Source organism: Tachyglossus aculeatus, chromosome 14, assembly GCF_015852505.1.
Source record: "Tachyglossus aculeatus isolate mTacAcu1 chromosome 14, mTacAcu1.pri, whole genome shotgun sequence".
NCBI lineage: Eukaryota > Metazoa > Chordata > Mammalia > Monotremata > Tachyglossidae > Tachyglossus > Tachyglossus aculeatus.
Window position 1 is genome coordinate 18,987,572 of NC_052079.1, and position 17,763 is coordinate 19,005,334.

The following is a 17,763-nucleotide window of genomic DNA, read 5'->3' on the forward strand; positions in this document are numbered from 1 at the left end:
GCTTAACAAATACAACCTCATTACCTTGTATCTACCCCAGTGCTTAGAACAGTGCTTGGCACATAGTAAGCGCTTAACAAATGCCATCATTATTATTGTATCTACCTGAGCGCTTAGAATGGTGCTTGGCACATAGTAAGAGCTTAATAAATGCCATTATTATTATTATTATTATTATTATCATTATTATTATTACTATGGTTTCTAGACTGTGGGCCCACTGTTGGGTAGGGACCGTCTCTATATGTTGCCAAGTTGTACTTCCCAAGCGCTTAGTACAGTGCTCTGCACACAGTAAGCGCTCAATAAATACGATTGATTGATTGATTGATTGATTGATTGAATCTCTGGCCACCGGGGGACCTTCCCATTCCTTGTGAAAAACCGAATGGGAAAAGGAGAAGAGTCATCTCCGTTGCTATGGCAACAGCCCGGGCGCGGCCCGGCCTTTGTTCCGCCGAGACTACAAGTCCCACAATGCACCGCTCAAGATGTCCGCTCTCTCGCGAGACCGCGCCGCTGCCACCCGCTCGGCGGCGCCGCGCTTTCCGGCCGGGCCGCCGACGTCACTTCCGGCTCCTGCCCGCCATCGGACCCGCTCGACGGACGGCACTGGGGGATCTCGGAGGCTCGGAAACATGGTGAGGCGGGCCCGGCCGGACCCTGTCCCGCCCCAAAGCCCGCGCACATGGTCCCCACGGGGGTCCGGCCCTCCCGCACCTTTCGAACCGGGATCCCACGGCCGGAACTTCGGCCCGGGACGAGAGGCCTGATGGTGGGGGGGGGGGCGCTCCGGGAGAAACTTCTAGCGCCCCCCAGTGGGGCGGGGCCGAATCTCAGCCCCGCCCCTCGCCCCAGGCGGGGGCCTGTGGGAGGCGCTTCTAGTGCCCGCCAGGGGGCGGAGCCGAGCCTCGGCCCAGGCCTATGGGAGGAGCCTCTAGTGCCCGCCAGGGGGCGGGGCCTGTGGGAGGTGTTTGTACTGTCCGCTAGGGGGCGGGAGCCTGTGAAAAGAGTTTCTAGTGCCCCCCCCGGGCGGGGTTTGGAGGAAGGGGGCGGGGCCTGTGAGAGGAGCTTCTAGTGCCCGCCAGGGGGCGGGACCGAATCATAATATTAATGGTATTTATTAAGCGCTTACTACGTGCCAAGCACTGTTCTAAGCCCTGGGGAGGTTACGAGGTGATCAGGTTGTCCCACGGGGGGCTCACGGACCTCAGCTCGGCCCCGCCCCTCGGCCCAGACGGGAGCCAATGGGAGGAGCTCCTAGTGCAGAAGGGGGCGGGGACTGTGGGAGGTGCTTCTTGTGCGCCCGCCAGGGGGCGTGGCCTGTCCTCAACCCCGCCCCTCAGCACAGGCGGGAGCCAATGGGGGAGCGTTTAGAAGCTCCAGGGGCGGGGCCTGCCGGAAGGGGGCGGGGCCGGTGGGAGGAGCTTCTAGTGCCCCCCAGGGGGCGGAGCCTAATCTCGGCCCCCGCCCCTCGGCCCAGGCGGGAGCCAATGGGGGGAGCTCCTAGTGCCCCAGGGGGCGGGGACTAATCTCAGCCCCGCCCCTAGGCCCCGGCAGGGGCCTGTGGGAGGAGCCTCTAGTGCCCACCAGGGGGCGGGGCTAGGAGGGAATGGGGTGGGGCCTGTGGGAGGAGCTTCTTCTAACCCCCGGGGGCGGAGCCTAAGATAGGCCCCGCCCCTCGGCCCAGGCAGGAGCCAATGGGCGGAGCTCCTAGTGCCCCAGGGGGCGGGGCTTGGAGGAAGAGGCGGGGACTAATCTCAGCCCCGCCCCTAGTCCCGGGCAGGGGCCTGTGGAGGAGTATCTAGTGCCCCCCCAGGGTGGGGCTAGGAGGAAAGGGGTGGGGCCAGTGGGAGGAGCTTCTAGCGCCCCCCATGGGGCAGGGCCTTTCTTCAGTCCCGCCTCTCAGCCCCGTCGGGAGCCTATGGGAAGAGCTTCTAGTGCCCCCAGGGGTGGGGCTTGGAGGAACTTGGGGGGGGGACTGTGGGAGGAGTTTCTAGTGCCCCCCCACGGGGCGGGGCCTAAACTCAGCCTCGGTCCTGGCAGGAGCCTATAAAAGGAGTGTCTAGTGCCCCCAGGGGCGGGGCCGGTGGCAGGAGCTTCGAGTGGCCGCCAGGGGGCGGGGCATACAGGGAGAGGTGGGGCCTAACCTCAGCCCCGACCTTCGGCCCCGGTGGGAGCCTATAGGAACACCTTCTAGTGCCCACCAGGGGGCGTTGGCCCGTGGAAAGGGGGCGGGGCCCAACTTCGGCTCCGCCCCTCAGCCCGGGCGGAGGCCAATGAGAGGAGGGGCTTGGAGGAGGGGGCGGGGCCTAACTTCAGCCCCGCCCCTCAGCCCAGGCAGGGGCCAATGGGAGGAGGCGCTTGTGGGAGGGGGCATGGCCTGACTTCAGCCCCTCCCCTCAGCCCTGGTGGGAGCCAATGAAAGAGGGGCTTGGAGGAGGGGGTGGGGCCTAACTTCAGCCCCGCCCCTCAGCCCTGGCAGGATTCAATGGGAGGCGGGGCTTGGAAGAGGGGGTGGGGCCTAACTTCAGCCCCTCCCCTCAGCCTTGGCGGGAGCCAATAGGAAGAGGGGCTTGGAGGAGGGGGCGGGGCCTGACCCCACGTGGTCCCCACGTGCTGCGCCTGCCCATCATCGCACCCTCACCAAATTCCCGGTTTACTATAATGCTCATTCATTCATTCATTCATTCATTCCATCATTCCATCATATTTATTGAGCGCTTACTGTGTGCAGAGCACTGTGCTAAGCGCTTGGGAAGTACAAGTCGGCACCATCTAGAGACGGTCCCTACCCAGCAGCGGGCTCACAGGCTAGAAGGGGGAGACGGATGACAAAACAAGACTTGTTAACAAAATGAAATAAATAGAATAGTAAATATGTACAAGTAAAATAAATAGAGTAATAAATATGTACAAACATATATACAGGTGCTGTGAGGAGGGAAAGGGGGAGACGGATGACAAAACAAGACATTAACAAAATAAAATAAGTAGAATAAATATGCACAAGTAAAATAAATAAATAATATTTATATATAATATATTTTATATAATATAATATTTTATATAATGTTATACTTATATGCAATATATAACATAAGTAATAATTGTGGTACTTGTTAAGCACTTACTGTGTGTCAGGCACTGTAGTAAGTGCTGAGGTGGGTACACGCAAATGGGGTTGAACACAGTCTCTGTCTCACATGGGGCTCACAGTCTCAATCCCCATTTACAGATGAGGCCCAGAGAAGTAAAGTGACTTGCCCAAGGTCACACAGCAGACACGGGGTGGGGATTAGAACCCACGACCTTCTAACTCCCAGGCCCGGGCTCTAGCCACAATGCCATGCTGCTTCTCTTAATCATCGTAATCCTAAACAGCTGCATTTGTTAAGCGCCAACCCCGTGCCAAGCTCTGTACTAAACGCCGAGGTAGGTCCGGTGGGACCCAGTCCCACCTGGACCTCCTGGGTTTGTCGGACGGCGCTCAGCGCTTAGCACGGTGCTTGGCACACAGTACGCGCTCAACAAAGAGCGGCATGATTATTTGCAGTTGGAGGAGCGCGCCAATAATCGGGGGTGGCCCAGAGGGTCTGTCGGATTGTGGAGAGGGGTGGGTAAAGCAGTGTGGCTCAATGGAAAGAGTACAGATTTAGGAGTCGGGTCATAGGTTCGAATCCTGGCTCCACCCCTTGTCTGCTGTGTGACTTTGGGCAATATATGTATATATGTTTGTACATATTTATTACTCTATTTTACTTGTACATATCTATTGTATTTTATTTTGTTAGTATGTTTGGTTTTGTTCTCTGTCTCCCCCTTTTAGACTGTGAGCCCACTGGTGGGTAGGGACTGTCTCTAGATGTTGCCAACTTGGACTTCCCAAGCGCTTAGTACAGTGCTCTGCACACAGTAAGCGCTCGATAAACACGATTGATGATGATGATGAAGTCACTTCACTTCTCTGGGCCTCAGTGACCTCATCTGGAAAATGGGAATGAAGAATGTGAGCCCCCCGTGGGACAACCTAATCACCTTGTACCCCCCCCCCAGCGCTTAGAATAGTGCTTTGCACGTAGTAAGCGCATAACAAATACCATCATTATTATTATTAAGGTTTTTAGGAGGTCTTCATCTCTTCTCATGATTTTTGGGTTTTAGGCTTCCCTTTCTCTAGCACCTGTGAACATCTTCAAGGCTGGGGCCGACGAAGAGAGAGCGGAGACAGCCCGTCTGGTAAGGGTCCCTCCCTCCCTCCCTCCCGCCCACCCCAGAAAGCCCTCCGCTTACCCCGGCGGCCTCTACATCCCCCTCTGATCTCTGTTTCAGTCTTCCTTCATCGGGGCCATCGCCATTGGAGACCTGGTCAAAAGTACCCTGGGACCTAAAGGAATGGTAAGAAATAACCCAGAAGTGTATCCGACTTGCCTTCACAAAATTCTCCCGTGGCCGTTTTCCAACCGCGGATGTCCTTCATCCCCTTTAGGACAAGATCCTCCTGAGCAGCGGAAGGGAAGCTTCCCTCATGGTGACCAATGACGGGGCCACCATTTTGAAGTCTATTGGCGTCGACAACCCAGCGGCGAAAGTTTTGGTCGGTGAGTCTGAAGAACGCTTCGTCGTTCGAAGCTTCAGCTGTTTCCGGTTCCCTACCCTGTCAAGTAGATGAGTCAGAAGTAATAATAATAATAATGGCATTTATTGAGCGCTTACTATGTGCAAAGCACTGTTCTAAGCGCTGGGGAGGTTGCAAGGTGATCGGGTGGTCCCATGCGGGGCTCGCAGTCTTCATCCCCATTTTACGGATGAGGGAACTGAACCCCAGAGAAGTTGGTGACTTGCCCAAAGTCACACAGCTGAGAAGCGGCAGAGGCAGGATTTGAACCCATGACCTCTGACTCCAAAGCCCGGGCTCTTTCCACTGAGCCACGCTGCTTCTCTACAAAAGCTTTTATTCGTGGCAACAGAACCGCGGTTTCTTACACTTGTTGTCCGGTGAGAAAAGACTAGTTTTTTTTTCATCGGGCCATCATTTCTAGACTGTGAGCCCACTGTTGGGTAGGGTCCGTCTCTATATGTTGCCAACTTGGACTTCCCAAGCGCTTAGTACAGTGCTCTGCACACAGTAAGCGCTCAATAAATACGATTGATCATTAGCCAAGTATTTCCCTCACTATAAATTGGAAGTAGCCGCAACAGAGGCAGCCCAAACGCACCAAGAATTCAAACTTCTGGAGGATAGAGGAGACACAAGTTATTCATTCATTCATTGTCGTATTTATTGAACGCTTCCTGTGTGCAGAGCACTGTACTAAGCGCTTGGGAATTACAAGTCCGCACCATCTAGAGACGGTCCCTACCCAACAATGGGCTCACAGTCTAGAAGGGGGAGACAGACGACAAAACAAAACATGTAGTCAGTATCCCCAACACTGGACCGCACCGTTGAGAGCGTTTACCTTTTAGACGACACTTCTGCTTAATGCTCGCCCAGATTACGAGTGTAAATTGGCTAGGAATTTCATTCGGATTGGGAAGAGGATTTGGTGCACGTACTTGGAAGAAAAGCTAAGAAAAGCAGTGGTTGACAGCGACTTGCTTGGGATACCACCAGCTAACAGGTCGAGCTTAAAAAGGGAAAGAAGATTCAGTTTCAGGTAAAACCGGGCAAATTAGGCGTCTAATAGGTGGCTTTCTCTTCAGATATGTCAAGAGTCCAGGATGATGAAGTCGGTGATGGAACTACGTCTGTAACGGTTTTGGCAGCTGAGTTATTAAGGGTAAGAGGACGACGAGCCCATTTTGGCATCACAGATAGTTTTTCGTTCAACTTTATTTTTGAATGAGGGGCAGGCTTGAAAAGAATCATGTTTTGGGGGGTTTTTTAATAGAGTTTTCTCTTCAGTCTTGCATATTCCTGTTTGTTAACCTTCATGTGTATTGTGACCGTACCTTTGAATTTGATATTTCAAATTATTTATAGCTACGTCCGTCTCCCACTCTAGACCGTAACCTCATGGTGGTCAGAGAGAGTGTATCTGCCAACCCTGTTGGTGTTGGACTCTCCTAAGTGTTTAACACAGTGCTCTGCACATAGTAAGTGCTCAGTCGGTTCACCCGTCGCATTTGTCCTTGTCAGGAGGCGGAATCCCTGGTTGCCAAGAAGATTCATCCCCAGACCATCATTGCCGGTTGGAGAGAAGCCACAAAAGCAGCCCGAGAGGCTCTGTTGAATGCTACAGTGGATCACGGGTTGGTTCATTAAAGTATCGGCTGGAATTTTACGGGGCTAAATGGCGGTCCCGTTCTTGGTTATAGCCGGGAGAAATAGAGTAGATTGTAAATAAATTAAAAAGGTCATGAAGATTAAATTAAAAAGGGAAAAGGGCATGAAGGTTCGCTGTAACTTGTGCTTGTTTCAGCAACGATGAAGCTAAATTCCGGGAGGATTTGATGAACATTGCGAGCACCACACTCTCCTCAAAGCTGCTGACCCATCACAAAGACCACTTCACTAAGCTGGCCGTAGAAGCCGTGCTCAGGCTGAAAGGCTCTGGCAACCTAGAAGCCATCCACGTTATCAAGAAACTCGGAGGGAGCCTGGCAGATTCCTATTTAGACGAAGGTGGGTGTGATTTGAAGTGCCGGGTGAATGTCCTTGGCTGCCTTGTGACCTCGGGCCAGCCCCTCCGCTTCTGTGAGCCTCGTTTATCTCATCTGCAAAAAAAAGTCACCTGCAGTACCCATCTGCAGTATTTCTGGTGCACCACCGACTCAAGTTATCGAAGAGTCAGAGATGACACCGAAATTGCGAGCTGCTGGAAAAGGAAGCGTGGTGGTGGGGGGGAAAGTCTCCCCGTTGGTACGGAAGTGGCGAGAGGAGAACTCACCGCTTAGAGTAATGCTTGACACGTAGTAAGCGCTTCTTAACAGATATCGTCGTTATGGTTATTATAAGTAAAGGACCCGGGGCAGAGCCTTGGGGGACAACCAGTGGTGGGGAGGATGAATCCAGTCATCAGTTCGCTGAATTCATCCGTTTTCCTGCACAACTGAGAAACTTACTGCAGCCGTGTCTGTGGCCTAACCCTTTTGCCTCACTCAGGTTGCTTCTAAATGGCTGTAGTCCTTGGTCTCTCTTCCTCTCCCCCTCGTCCCCCTCTCCATCCCCCCCATCTTACCTCCTTCCCTTCCCCACAGCACCTGTATATATGTTTGCACATATTTATTACTCTATTTATTTATTTATTTTACTTGTACCTATCTGTTCTGTTTATTTTATTTTGTTAGTATGTTTGGTCTTGTTCTCTGTCTCCCCCTTTTAGACTGTGAGCCCACTGTTGGGTAGGGACCGTCTCTATATGTTGCCAACTTGGACTTCCCAAGTGCTTAGTACAGTGCTCTGCACACAGTAAGCGCTCAATAAATACGATTGATTGATTGATTGAAAGTCCACAGAACTACGTAGCCACGAGAGGCCGTGGCTTTAACGATGCAAAGTGCCATCCACCAACTTGATTCCTGGGCCAGTTGGCCTGTCACAATCAATCAATCGTATTTATTGAGCGCTTACTATGTGCAGAGCACTGGACTAAGCGCTTGGGAAGTACAAATTGGCAACATATAGAGACAGTCCCTACCCAGCAGTGGGCTCACAGTCTAAAAGGGGGAGACAGAGAATAAAACCAAACATACTAATAAAATAAATAGGATAGATATGTACAAGTAAAATAAATAAATAGAGTAATAAATAGGTCACACCGACCGCACAGATATACCCAGCTAATTGGGAGTAGAGGGGAAGCATAGGAACCCTTAAGCTCCTTGAGGTTGGGGATTGTGTCCAGCAGCTCTGTTGTATTGCACCCTCCCAAGCGTTTAGTCCAGCGTTCTGCACACAGTAAGCACGGAGCTGATGGATGAGGAGTGTTTCCCTTAGTTCCGTACGGATTTTTGCTCTATTCCCCCGCATTGGTCTTGAAAGAGCCCCGGTTGCTCCGTGGTCCACCCTCATGGGTAAAGCAGCAGAAGAATTTTCTCTCCCTCCCTATCGAGAGCTCAGTAAAGACGATTGATGGAGCGATTGGACTGAAGTTACCGGGGGTTAGGCCCAGGGTCTCGAGGGAGCAATGCCGAGGAGGGGGGCTCAAACCTTTCTGGGGGACTGTTATAGCCACGCGGAGCAGAATCCACTTGGGCGGCTCACCGAAGACTGGCTTCTTATCTTTTCTTTTGCGTGCCCAATTTGCAAAAGCGTAACGGCGGTTTTCTTTTAACACAGGCTTCCTGTTAGATAAAAAAATTGGAGTGAATCAACCGAAACGAGTCGAAAATGCGAAGATTCTCATTGCCAACACTGGCATGGACACGGACAAAATAAAGGTAAGCGGCTCCTATTATTTACTGAAGTCTGGTCCTCCACCTGGGTGTCTCATCAAAATCACTCACCGGCGATGTTGTCACTCTCCGTAGATATTCGGTTCCCGAGTCAGGGTGGACTCCACAGCCAAAGTGGCAGAAATAGAACAAGCGGAAAAGGAAAAAATGAAGGAGAAAGTGGAGCGCATTCTGAAGCACGGAATAAACTGCTTTATTAACAGGTAGGCTGTGGGTGGAAGGCGGAACAGTCTCACATATCTCAGTGTCAGAGGGGCTAAGCCGAGGTTGATTTCTGTTCCGAAAAACCCGCCGCTGATCTTGGGACTTCAAAACGCGTGGTTGTGGTACTTAGCGGATGCAGTGTAAAGTTGACTTCGGCCACGGAGTTTGTCCACGAGGCTTCCGGTTGGCTTTGAAGTGACTGTCCCAAGAACGTCCCTTTCGGGGTCGAACCATTAGCGCTCCTTTATAATCATAATAATATTAACGATGGTATTTGTTAAGCGCTTCCTTTGTGCCAAGAACTGTTCTAAGCGCTGGGGTAGATGCAAGGTAATCAGGTTGTCCCACGTGGGGCTCACAGTCTTAATCTGTCTTAATTTGACAGATGAGGTCATTGAGGCCCAGAGAAGTTAAGTGACTTGCCCGGGGTCACACAGCTGACAAGTGGCGGAGCCCTGATGAGACCCCATGACCTCTGACGCCCAAGCCCGGGCTCTTTCCACTAAGCCACGAGTCGTGAACAGTTGAGGAACCCGGGGAACAAGCGGAAGGGATCATTTTTGCAGTTGAAAAAGCCTTTGCTTCCGCAGACTGCTGGAGGAGTTTCAGGTTTTTTTTTTAAAAAAAAAACAGGCCCCTACAGTGTAAGGCGTTTTTCTTTTTTACCTGAACTCACCTTTTCTCTCACCCAGAGCCTTCTGTCAGTACACCTCCATCTGACAGAACAGAACAGTTCTTCCAGTGGGGCACGTGTGCGGTAACAGATGGCCCCGGGTTCCTAAGCAAGGGCAAGCTTTTCCAGCCTGGGCCTCTTCATTCATTCATTCATTCATACCATCCTACTTATTGAGCGCTGACTGTGTGCCAAGCACTGTGATGAGAGTATACCAGAACACATGGGACCACTGTCTCTGCCTCTCTCTGCTCTTCAGTCTCTCACACACATACACAGTACCCCTCGGAAGCAGCGTGGCCTGTAGGGCAGAGTCAGGCCTGGGCCCCGGAGGACCCGGGTTCAAATCCCGGCTCCATCACGGGCCTGCTTGGGCAGGTCACGTCACCTCTCTGGGCCTCAGTTGCCTCATCTGGAGAATACCTGTTCTCCCTCCTACTTAGACTGCGGGACCTGATGAGCTTGGCGCATAAAAGCGCGTAACAAAGACCGTTATTTTGATGATGGTTATTAGCCTGGGCTGAAGAAGATGTGCTTCCAGTCTGGGCCGTAGACTGGTGGGAGATGCCCAGATTTTAGGTAATCGTCCGCTGGGGCAGGACCAAGTTCTGCCAGAGGGGAACCTAGGACTTGACTACACCCAGTAAGTAACACCACCTTCAGCGTCTGAGGTTCGACCTATCCCAGAGATGGTTAGCACTTAAAAAAGCAATCAATCCATGGCGTCTATTGAGTGCTGGACAGAGCGCTGTTCTAAGCGTACAATACAAGAGAATCCGACACTTTCCCTGCCCGCAGTGATCTTCCGGCCTACTGTTAAATATGCACCGCTTATGGAAACCGTGTTGGAAGTTTAAGGCTAGGTTATCAGGAGACTTGTTAGAACTTCTGCCTTTTTGTGTCCGTCTGTTTTGTAGGCAGTTGATTTACAACTACCCCGAACAACTGTTCGGTGCCGCGGGCGTCATGGCTATCGAACACGCAGACTTCGCCGGCGTGGAGCGCCTAGCTCTCGTGACAGGTAAGGGAGTCGGCAGTCTACTCGGTGGCAGAGTTTGTTGAAATGCATAGCAATCCGTCGCGGGGTTTCTCATAGGATCAGTTAAGACAAGATATTCATTGTGCGCCCAGGTGGCTACTGTCCCCTGTATTAATAATAATAGTAATTGTTATGGTTCCTGTTAAGCGCTTAGTATGTGCATAGTGTGTGTTGTTACATACAAGATATTTGCTGTTAGCTACTAGTCAACCACTGTAATAATAATCATGGTAACAATAGTTGTGGTGTTAAGCGTTTACCATGTGCCAGGCACTGTAGTAAGTGCTGGGGTGGATACAGCATGGGAATCTGAAGGTCATGGGGTCTAATCCCGGCTCCGCCACCTGTCAGCTGTGTGACTTTGGGCAAGTCACTTCACTTCTCTGGGCCTCAGTTCCCTCATCTGGAAAATGGGGTTAAAGTCTGTGAGCCCCCTGTTGGACAACCTGATCACCTTGTAATCTCCCCAGCGCTTAGAACACTGCTTTGCGCATAGTAAGCGCTTAATAAATGCCATTATTATTATTATTATTCTATGCGCTTCAGTGACCTCATCTGTAAAATGGGGATGGAAGCTGTGAGCCCCACGTGGGACAAGGGACTGTGTCCAACCCGATTTGCTGTATGCACCCCAGCACTTAGTATAGTGCTTAACAAACACCGTTATTATTATACTAGCAAATCGAGTTGGAAGTGGTCCCTGTCCTGCATGGAGCTCAGCCTTAATCTCCATTTTGCAGATGGGGTGACCGAGGCTTGGAGAAGTGAGGAAACGTGGTAGAGTCGGGATTAAAACCCATAACCGATGTCCTCTCTTCCCGCCCTCCACAACCACCCTCTGACCTCTCGTCCGGCCAGGTGGGCTCTGCGTGTTAAAGCAGTGTGGCCTAACGGATAAAACACGGCCCGGGGAGTCAGAAGGACCTGGGTTCTAGTCTCGGCTCCTCCCCTGTCTGCTACCGTGTGACCGTGGGCAAGTCTTTTCTCTGAGCCTTGGTTATCTCACCTGTTAAATGGGGGTTAGTGTGAGGGACTGTGTATCCATTCCAGCGCTTCGAACGAGGCCTGGTGTTTTGTAAGCGCTCAGCAAATATCGTTATTTATCAGTAGAGAAAATTCTACATCTCGGACAGGGAAGCGAGGCCAGCAAGGGGCTCTCGAAAGAGCGTAAAGTAGAAAGAAAATCCTGTAGGAGGTTGACAATGTGTGAGAAAACTTCTAATTGGGGAAAAGATTGGCTACGAGATGTGATGGAAGGCTTTGGCAGCCGCTAGAGCAGATCGTTAGAGTTCAATTCTGAACTTAGTAGTTGAATTTAAATTAAAACCCGAGAAACTTCACTTAACCCTTTAACTCCGTGGAGGTACAGTTAACCGGGGCCGTCTGCGTGGGCTCCTTGGTGCCAACTGAAATATCCAGCCTTGTCCCGAATTTAACGAGGACTTTTTGCTCGCAGGTGGTGAAATCGCCTCCACCTTTGACCACCCAGAGCTGGTAAAGCTCGGGAGCTGCAAGCTCATCGAAGAAGTCATGATTGGAGAAGACAAACTCATCCACTTCTCCGGAGTGGCACTAGGTAATGACCCCTGTTCACGCCGAAGGTTGACATTAAAAGGTAGTGAGACCCACCCCGCCGTTTTCCGGGAAAAGACTCGCGGGAAGACTGTGGTGCCGCCCGGAGGAGAGGCGTCTTGAGTGGAATTACAGTCAGTGGTATTTAGTGAGCGCTTACCTGGGTACTGGGCACTGTACTCTGTACTGAGCACCTGGGAGAGTGGAGTACAAGAGTCAATCCTGGAGTCTGAGGACATTCCGGTTTAGAGAACTGAAAGGCCCAGAACGTGCCAACTACCGAGAAATCTGGATTTTTGTGTAGACAGCAGTTGGGTCGGTGGTGAGACTGCATTTTCATCTCACCCAAAATGTACCCTGGACGCGCGCTTTCATGCCGTCTATAAAATGTAAGGCTTGTTTAAATAGTCCTTTAATTACCCATTCATGTAAGGAAAGGGGTGATGAATCAGGACGGAGTGTGGCCTAGTGGATAAAGCTTTGCACATAGTAAGCGCTTAATAAACGCCATCATTATTATTTATTATTTAAGTTCTTAGAACAGTGCTTTGCACTATAAATAGAGTAGATATGTAAATAAATAGAATAGAATAGATACTAGGCCGTCACCTAGTCGGCATCCGCCGGCTTCCCCGGCAGTGCCCGCACTCGGGGGCTTGGGTGGGGTGAGGTTCGGGGGGAGTGGAGGGACGACACTCCCTCCTCGCTCGGCCTGCCCGCTATTCTATTTATTTACATATCTATTCTATTTATTACATATAGATTCTATTCATTTTATTTTGTTAGTATGTTACCTATCTATTCTATTTATTTTATTTTGTTAGTATGTTTGGTTTTGTTCTCTGTCTTCCCCTTTTAGACTGTAAGCCCACTGTTGGGTAGGGACTGTCTCTAGATGTTGCCAATTTGTACTTTCCAAGCGCTTAGCACAGTGCTCTGCACATCGTAAGTGCTCAATAAATACAATTGATGATGATGATGATATGTAAATAAATGGAATAGAATAGATACTAGGCCGTCACCTAGTCGGCATCCGCCGGCTTCCCGTCATCATCATCATCATCATCATCAATCGTATTTATTGAGCGCTTACTATGTGCAGAGCACTGTGGTAAGCGCTTGGGAAGTACAAATTGGCAACATCTAGAGGCAGTCCCTACCCAACAGTGGGCTCACAGTCTAAAAGGGGAAGACAGAGAACAAAACCAAACCTACTAACAAAATAAAATAAATAGAATAGATATGTAATAAATAGAATAGATGATGATGATGACGGGCGGCCTGGTTTCTAGGCGAGGCGTGCACCATCGTCCTCCGCGGGGCCACCCAGCAGATCCTGGACGAAGCGGAGCGATCCCTGCACGACGCCCTCTGCGTCCTGGCCCAGACCGTGAAGGATTCCCGGACGGTTTACGGAGGCGGTGAGTGCCCGGCGGCGGAGGAACGGCGGCTCCTCGGGCCCGCGGGGAGGCTACCCCTTGTCCCTTAGGCCCGGGCGGCACGGCTCCCTAGAGTTCAGGTGTCCCGCAAACGATAACGAGCGGCGCCTTCGCTCCCTTGACAGGGTGTTCGGAGATGCTGATGGCCCATGCCGTCACCGAGCTTGCCAACAGAACACCGGGCAAGGAGGCCGTGGCGATGGAGTCGTTTGCGAAGGCGTTGAGAATGGTGAGCTGGGACCGCAGCCGATGGGGTGGAAACGAATTTACTCCGGGGACGGGCCCAAATGGTAGCTCCGGCCGTCTCCTCGCGTCCCCCTTCTAGACTGTGAGCCCACTGTTGGGTAGGGACCGTCTCTAGATGTTGCCAACTTGTAATAATAATAATAATAATAATAATAATGATGGCATTTGTTAAGCACTTACTATGTGCAGAGCACTGTTCTAAGCGCTGGGGGGGGATACAAGGTGATCAAGTTGTCCCACGTGGGGCTCACAGTCTTAGTCCCCCCTTTACAGATGAGGTCACTGAGGCTCAGAGAAGTGAAGTGACTTGCCCAGGGTCACACAGCAGACATGTGGCAGAGTCGGGACTCGAACCCATGACCTCTGCCTCCAAAGACCGGGCTGCTTCTCTAGCGCTCTAGGCTGTACTTCCCAAGCGCTTAGTACGGTGCTCTGCACACAGTAAGCGCTCAATAAATACGATTGAATGAATGAATGAATGAATGGCGTCCTTAGGGAAAACATCCATAAGAGAAGCAGCGTGGTTCAGTGGAAAGAGCCCGGGCTTGGGAGTCAGAGGTCGTGGGTTCTAATCCCGGCTCTGCTGCTTGGCAGCTGTGTGACCTTGGGCAAGTCACTTCACTTCTCTGGTCCTCAGTTATCTCATCTGGGAAATGGGAGTGAAGACTGTGAGCCCCCATCGGGACAACCTGATCACCTTGTATCCCCACCCAGCGCTTAGAACAGTGCTTGGTACATAGTAAGCGCTTAACAAATACCATTATTATTATTATTATAAGTTGGAGAGGGAGCCCACAGCATTTCTTACTGTCAGAGTTTCAGCTGTTAAAAATGGATGCTGGAGCTGGTGGCCCGGAGGTTGAGAACCTCGGGCCTGGGAGTCGGAAGGACCTGGGTTCTAATCCTGGTTCTGCCACCTGTCGGGGAACCCTGGGCAAGTCACTTCACTTCTGGGCCTCAGTTACCACGTCTGTAAAATGGGGATTAAGACGGTGAGCCCCATGAGGGACAGGAGGCTGTGTCCAACCTGATTAGCTGTTTAGAGAAGCCTCGTGGCGTAGTGGAAAGAGCCAGGGCTTGGGAGTCGGAGGACATGTTGTCTGCTATATGACTTAACTTCTGTGTACCTCAGTTACCTCATCTGCAAAATGGGGATTAAGGCTGTGAGCCCCACGTGGGTCAACCTGATTACCTTGTACCTACCCCAGTGCTTAGAACAGCGCTTGGCACATAGTAAGTGCTTAACAAATGCCATAATTATTATCATCTACCCTGGAGTTTAGTACAGTGCCTGGTATATAGTAAGTGCTCAGTAAATGCCATTAAAAAAAGGTTTTACCAAAATCCAAGGAATCAGCAGTGCAGCTAAAGGGATTAGTTTTCCTCGCCGTTCAGATGGGTGATCTCGCTTGCCTTCCCGTGAGGATTATTTTTCTTTCCTATTTCACCTGGGTAGATAACTAAGGCACCCGAATGGATTAACACTGACCGCGTGCTTCTTCCTCCCTCAGCTCCCAACCATCATCGCTGACAACGCCGGCTACGACAGTGCAGACCTGGTGGCTCAGCTCCGAGCTGCCCACAGCGAGAATAAGACAACGTATGGACTTGGTGAGAAATGGGGTCTTATTTTAGGGTTTGGGGGTGTTCAGGGGCGGGGGAGTGTCCGTCTGCCCCGTAGAACGTTGTTCTCATCTTCGAAAACTTAATGGAGCTGAAAATACCTTATAGCTAATCATCCACTGTACCAAGTTCTCCATCACCTGGCTCTTAAAGAACAGCTGCTCTCCCCATTTATTAAATAAGTTTAATAAGCTATTTAGTAAGCTCATTGTGGGCAGGGAATGTGTCTGGTTATTGTTGTAGCGTACTCTCCAAAGCCCTTAGTACGGTATTCTGTGTGCAGTGAGCGCTCAATCCGATTGACTGACTGACCAACCTGATTAACTCGATTCTGCCCCAGCGCATAGAACAGTGCTTGATGTAGAGCAGGCGCTCACCAGATACCGTAAGAATATTGAAAAAGAGGCTGTAATTGGTATAAAGTGGATGGATTGTTTTGGGACCAGGACCCAGATTTTCAGACGCCCGGTCCAAGTCTAAGCCATACTTTTCTAAGGTTCTCCTTTGGGAGCCGTGTTTTCGCTGCAAGACTGTATTTTTTCATCCCGATCTGCTTGTATCCACCCCAGAGCTTAGTACAGTGCCTGGCCCGTAGTAAGTGCTTGACAAATACCATAATTAATTACAAGAAGTGAATGCCCAGAGTTCACCCTTCTTCACAAGATTCTGCTCCTGTAGTTTGCTATTTGACCAAAAACTCGCATGGTTTTTAAGCTTGGCTTTGGAGTTTTTTCCTCCACTAACCTGAAGAATTGTCTCCCTCTCCCCCCCAAGATATGAAGGAGGGAACAATTGGAGACATGGCCACCCTGGGCATAACTGAGAGCTTCCAAGTGAAGAGACAAGTTCTCCTGAGCGCGGCCGAAGCAGCCGAAGTGATTCTCCGCGTAGACAACATTATTAAAGCCGCCCCCAGGTACCCTGCTCCTTTTAAAATTCTTTAAAATATGGGGTCAACCAACCAGGGGGGTAAGTTAAGAGAAAAGCTGTTAGCCCCAAGGTTGGCTGTGGATTTACATTCCCGCCTCTACATTCACTGAGAATCGTTGTCGCGTCCCGCGGTGTTCTGAGGGGTTGAGAGGTCGGCTGGAGAAACCTCCGCAAATGAGGTGGAATAGCTTTTGTTCAGTTCTTCCGATCGTATGTGAGCCCCCCGTGGGACAACCTGATCACCTTGTAACCTCCCCAGCGCTTAGAACAGTGCCTTGCACATAGTAAGCGCTTAATAAATGCCATTATTATTATTATTATTGAGCGCTTACTGTGTGCCGAGCACCATTCTAAGCAATTCCCGGTTATCTGAGCTTTGGGTGCGGGGCGAGGTCTGCGGATCTGGTTCAGTGGCGTCCCAGCCAACCAGGGAACATCAGACCAGTGAAGCCTTCTGCCAGCTTTGAGAGACCTCCATATACCAATTGTGCGTTAGAGGTAAAAATGATAGCTTGAAAAGGTTTTATTTCCCAGGGCTTCGGTCGCTGAAAGCCTCGGAGTGGCGGAGGAACGCGGGCCCATTCAGTTATTGTAACGTGGGTTTGGAGGCGATACCTGTTTGCGTTTTGGCTCGGAGAGGCCGCTCACCTTAACCGGGTTCCGTTTTTAAAACTGACGGGTATTTTCTCCCCGATCCGCCCCCAGGAAACGCGTCCCAGATCATCACCCCTGCTAGGCCAACCCCGGGGGCTCGACGGACGCCGACCCGACCGTCGCCAGGTTGGACGTGATCCCCCAAGGTGGCCAGGGAGCAGAGCCTTCCTTCAGAACAGCATTTCCAAGTCGCGGGCGCCGTGCTGATTTTTTGGTTTGAAAATGGGTCTAATTTATTGCCGTTTCACGAAACCAATTGGAGGAAAGGCGTCCGTCATTAAAACTAGTCATTCCCATCTTGTCCTGTGGTTCACTGAGACGTTCAAACCCAGATTTGGTAACGGTTTGCTTGGCACGGATGGGCGCCTACCGTCCTGGCTGATGTACTTTTAGACGTGCAAGTCCTTTACCTTAGAGATAAAATGGGGCAAGGGTTATTTGCCACTGTTTCCGTCGTTTTCCTTTATCTTAGTTTTATACAAGACAGGACCGAGGGGCACAGCAGCTCACGGATGAAAGCCTAGTTTACTGCCTCTCTGTCATTTACTTGTTCCTTCGTTTAGCATCTGCGACCCACTTAATTTTCGGCAATGAGAGTGCTGTTTTGAAATTGAAACCGCCAGACGGTTTTTGCCGCGTGTTCAATCAATCAATCAATCGTATCTATTGAGCGCTTACTGTGTGCAGAGCACTGGACTAAGCGCTTGGGAAGTACAAGTCGGCAACACATAGAGACAGTCCCTACCCAACAGCGGGCTCACAGTCTAGAAGGGGGAGACAGAGAACAAAACCAAACATACTAACAAAATAAAATAAATAGAATAGATATGTACAAGTAAGATAAATAAATGGAGTAAATAAATAAATAGCGTTGCCTTGAACCTTGAGAGGAGGGACTTTTCTAAGGAGGAAAACTCCAGTTACATTATGCCCGCCCCCAAGGAAAATGGGGGTGATTTAATAATAGTTGTAATAATGGTATT

At 50.8% G+C, this 17,763-nt stretch overlaps 1 protein-coding gene across 1 annotated transcript; it reads left to right on the forward strand.

Annotated features, from left to right (window-relative positions):
- The first annotated feature begins 559 nt into the window (after positions 1–559).
- On the forward strand, positions 560–17,077 carry CCT2 (chaperonin containing TCP1 subunit 2). The gene is made up of 16 exons (XM_038756785.1): positions 560–641; positions 4,165–4,239; positions 4,333–4,398; positions 4,490–4,601; positions 5,707–5,783; positions 6,143–6,255; positions 6,426–6,628; positions 8,285–8,385; positions 8,476–8,603; positions 10,195–10,298; positions 11,773–11,892; positions 13,181–13,309; positions 13,453–13,556; positions 15,085–15,184; positions 15,971–16,112; positions 16,832–17,077. Exons 1-16 carry the CDS (start codon positions 639–641, stop codon positions 16,860–16,862), a joined length of 1,608 nt encoding a protein of 535 aa, XP_038612713.1. The 5' UTR covers positions 560–638; the 3' UTR covers positions 16,863–17,077.
- The last annotated feature ends 686 nt before the right edge of the window (positions 17,078–17,763 follow it).

What these genes read in the sequence shown, in the direction of transcription:
- CCT2 (XM_038756785.1), top strand. An exon ending in GAGCGGAGACAGCCCGTCTG is followed by an intron (nt 4,240 to 4,332) that starts GTAAGGGTCCCT and finishes TCTCTGTTTCAG; the next exon opens with TCTTCCTTCATCGGGGCCAT. An exon ending in GCGCCTAGCTCTCGTGACAG is followed by an intron (nt 10,299 to 11,772) that starts GTAAGGGAGTCG and finishes TTTTGCTCGCAG; the next exon opens with GTGGTGAAATCGCCTCCACC.